General features: G+C 56.4%; 1 protein-coding gene across 1 annotated transcript in view; it reads right to left on the reverse strand.

Annotated features, from left to right (window-relative positions):
* Window positions 1-3471, reverse strand: part of ANKRD24 (ankyrin repeat domain 24) — a 27665-nt gene extending 24194 nt beyond the window's left edge. Inside the window, 2 exon segments of the mRNA XM_015566938.1 lie at window positions 169-240; window positions 3328-3471. Coding sequence (XP_015422424.1) covers window positions 169-204 — 36 coding nt within the window. The 5' untranslated portion in view covers window positions 205-240; window positions 3328-3471.
* Window positions 3472-3505: the final 34 nt, after the last annotated feature.

Below are 3505 nucleotides of genomic sequence, written 5' to 3' on the forward strand. Positions count from 1 at the left end.
CTACGGAAGAGTTTTGAACCGGGAGGACCCTGGTCCTATGGAAGCTGCCAGAAGAATCTGCTGGGCAGAGGATAAAGGCCCAAAGGCCCAGTGGATCTCCAGCCAGGCTTTGGGGAACAGCCACCTGAGGGTGGGGGACAGCATGCAGCTCCGTGGCCTCAGCCTTACCTCTGTCTTCTTAAATCGAGCCCGGAGCGTCTTCATGGCCAGCACACAAGGCTTCTCCGCGACCCAGGCCACCTGGGAAAGGACGGGGGAAGGGGATCAGTCTTGGAGAGCAGGAGGGTCAGCACCTTCCCCTCCTCAGAAGGACCACTTCCTCCTCCCTGCGCCGCCCTGGCCCCTTGAGCAGGACACAGATAATGCCCCATCTCCCAACTGCTGTGGGTCCTTCAGCTGGGCATTTGCCCTAAGTCTCACATCTCTCACCCCTAAATTAAGGAAGACATCCCCCCTTGACCAACTCATGGTTAATTTTCCGTGAGGCCTGTAGCATTGGGTCAGCAAACAGTAGGGGCTCCAAAATGCACTTTGCCACTATTTCCGTGGCCCAAGAAGATCAGGTTTTTTCTGGTCTCCAAGCTTTTGACTGTGCAGTTATTTCTACCTAAAATGTCCCTTTCTTTATTCCTTCTCTGGTGAACTCCTATTCATCCGATGCAGCCCAGTTTCCAATCCCATGTTCTGATTGATCAGTTTTGCCTCTCACCAGCAGGCAGAGCTCTAACTCACCAAATTTGGTTCCTCCAGCCCTGCTTGGGTCCCTTCTAGCCCAGCCCTGGCTCCATAAGCTTAAAGTGTCTGGGCTAATTCTATCATAGTTAGAATTCTGAATAGTTAGGGGCTCTTTGGGGGCCAGGCCCAGGGCTGAGGCTCTTAGCACAGAGGCATGTTTCTTGGAGAGTCAGAGAGAACATCCTTGCAGCAAAATCCCCTTTTACCAGCCTGGGTTCTGCACGAGTAAAAGCAGGGAGGAAAGTCACCCACGGGGGTGGGGGTGGGGGGATGTCTGGGTCGATGGTTATGTGCATGCATATGCACACACAAGCATGAGGCATGTGTGTGCACGCAGGCCTGTGCACCTTGGCCTGTTCTGTGTTCCATGCTTGTGCAAGAATAGGCAGGTCAGACAGGTGTGCCTTGAGGGGATGTTTTGCTAGATGTGGGGCTCAGGACCCCTTCCTATGTCTGAGTGGGATTTCTGTGAAGGTGTGTCTTTTACCTGCCCATGACTTCTCCAACCCATCCTTCTCCCCCCCACACCAACCCATGCTTAAATCCATCTACCCACTCACCTGTGCATCCATCTTCCTACCTCAGGACTTGTATATCCCCCCACCAACTCACCCGCCCAACTCATCTTCTCATGGTCCTTCATGCACCCTCCAACCATGCTTCATTCTCCATCCATCACCCACCCCCCTATCCATCTATCCATCCATCACCCACCCACCCATCCACCTATCCAGCCATCCACTCACCCATCTACCCACCCACCCATGTATGCACTCACCTAAACATCCAAAACCCACCCACCCATCTACTCATTCATCCATCGTCCATCCACCCTACACTGACTTATCAACTTACCATCTAACCATCCATCCACCCTTCCATAAATCCATTCACTCTTCCATTCACCCACTCATCCATCTACTGCCCATCCGTTCATTCACCTCTTCAATTTACTCCATTCACTCAATGTACCCCTTTTGCTCACCACCCACCCCATCCTTTTTCTTTACCCCTGTCTGAAGGACTCAATCACACCCAGAGAAGAGTGTAATGAGACACCCACGAGAGGAGTCCACAGGTTGCTTGAGCAGGTGGGAATCTGTGGGCTTGGGGGAGGGGGAAGTGCCCTCATCTAGGGAGCCGCTTCCCGGAAGAGGCGATGATATATAGGCAGGGCCTGAAGGCCAGACAGGATACTAAGCAGCAGGAAAGGAGGGTACATACCCGAGACTAGACGGACTGAGGCTGAGAAGTGGGAGGCGCATGCACCCACAAGTGCGTGTCCGTCGGGGTGCCTGGGTAGTCCCTCGGTGTGGTTGGGATATATTCCGGCCCCTCCTTTCTCCCACCTGCTAGGGCTCAGGGGCCAGGAACCTGAGGTCCTAACGGGGCCCCCATCCCAGGCCTCCCTTCTCTCCTTCCTCTCCTACCTCCTGCAGTCCCAGCGACTCCAGCACCAGGCCACTGTGTTCACTGCGGGCTCCGGTTACCCTCTCCCTGCTGGGCCACTAGCGAGCACCAGCAACACTGTGCACTCAGCTCTGACACCCGATCAGCTCTGAGCAGGCAGCAGCCCCAGGGGGCCGGGGACCAGCTGAGGGAGGAGGCAGGTTGGCAGCGGGGCTGCCCGTTGGCCAGCGGGATCTAGTGGGAAGACACCCATGTTCTTCCCTATCAACACTGGCCCTAGTTCAGTTTCTGGAATGAGCTACTCTCTTCCTCTCCTCCCAGCCTTTGCACTTGCTGTTCCCTCTGCCAGGAGCGCTCTTTCTGTGCCCTATGTCACCCCCAACTGGATCGTTCTCCCCCTCACTCCTGCTCACTCTTCAGATCTTGGCTATGACATCCCCTCCCCCAGGAAGCTTGTCTGGATGCCCCCGGCTGGGTCGGTGCCTCCTCTGTTTCCTCATTGCGCCTCGGTCACACTGTCACCACTGCCCGGGCACTGGTTTGTAGCCATCGTCAGCCACAAGGCGCCACTTCTGTTCTCGGTGTCTCCTTAGCACACAGGAGTAGGTGCTCAACAGGTGTGGGGGTTTTTGTTTGTTTGTTCTGAGAGCACATTTATTAAAGCTGGGGACCGTGAAACAAGGAGGGGCTTAGCCTAGAAGAAGCAACAGCAGAGAACCTGGGGGTAGGGGTGGCGGGGTGGGAACTGCTTGTTATAGGAAGAACTGAGCCGCGGTGGGGCTGCTGTCGGCTCACTGAAAAGTCAGAGGAAAGGGGGCCGTGGAGACAGGTTCAGGGGTCAGCCTGGGATGAGCTGCGCTGCCCACGGCTTCCCTGGTTGCAAGTCTCTGGGACCCTTAGAACTTGGGGAGGGGTGGGGCGGGGAGAGCAGGACTGAGAAAGAAATGGGGAGCAAGGGTGGGCAGGCTCCAGAGGGGCCGCTCGGCACGTGCTTCTTCAATGCGCCCTAAAGGCCGCCTTCTCCGCCTCCGGGTGCCCACGAGACCATCCTGCCGAGCGATCATCACCCACCTGGATAGTCAGGTAACAGTGCCACCCAGAGTTCTCTCTAGTGAGGCTCCCCGCCTTACAAACACTTCGCTTGTAACTTTATAAACTTCTGAAATGCGCGGTGGGAAGCACCTTGGGCTGGAAGTCCGAGTCCCGGGACCCTTCTCTGTGACTGCATCCTCCGCAGGGTGGGGGTGGAGGCGGGGCATCGGTTTACTAATTTATGAAAAGGCGCAATGGTTGTGTCCCTCGCACCAGCGGCGACTGAGAACACTCACGCGGGCGTCCGCCCCGCGCCCCGCGGGATCAC

This window comes from Myotis davidii, unplaced genomic scaffold (assembly GCF_000327345.1).
Source record: "Myotis davidii unplaced genomic scaffold, ASM32734v1 scaffold551, whole genome shotgun sequence".
In the NCBI taxonomy this organism is placed as follows: Eukaryota; Metazoa; Chordata; class Mammalia; order Chiroptera; family Vespertilionidae; genus Myotis; species Myotis davidii.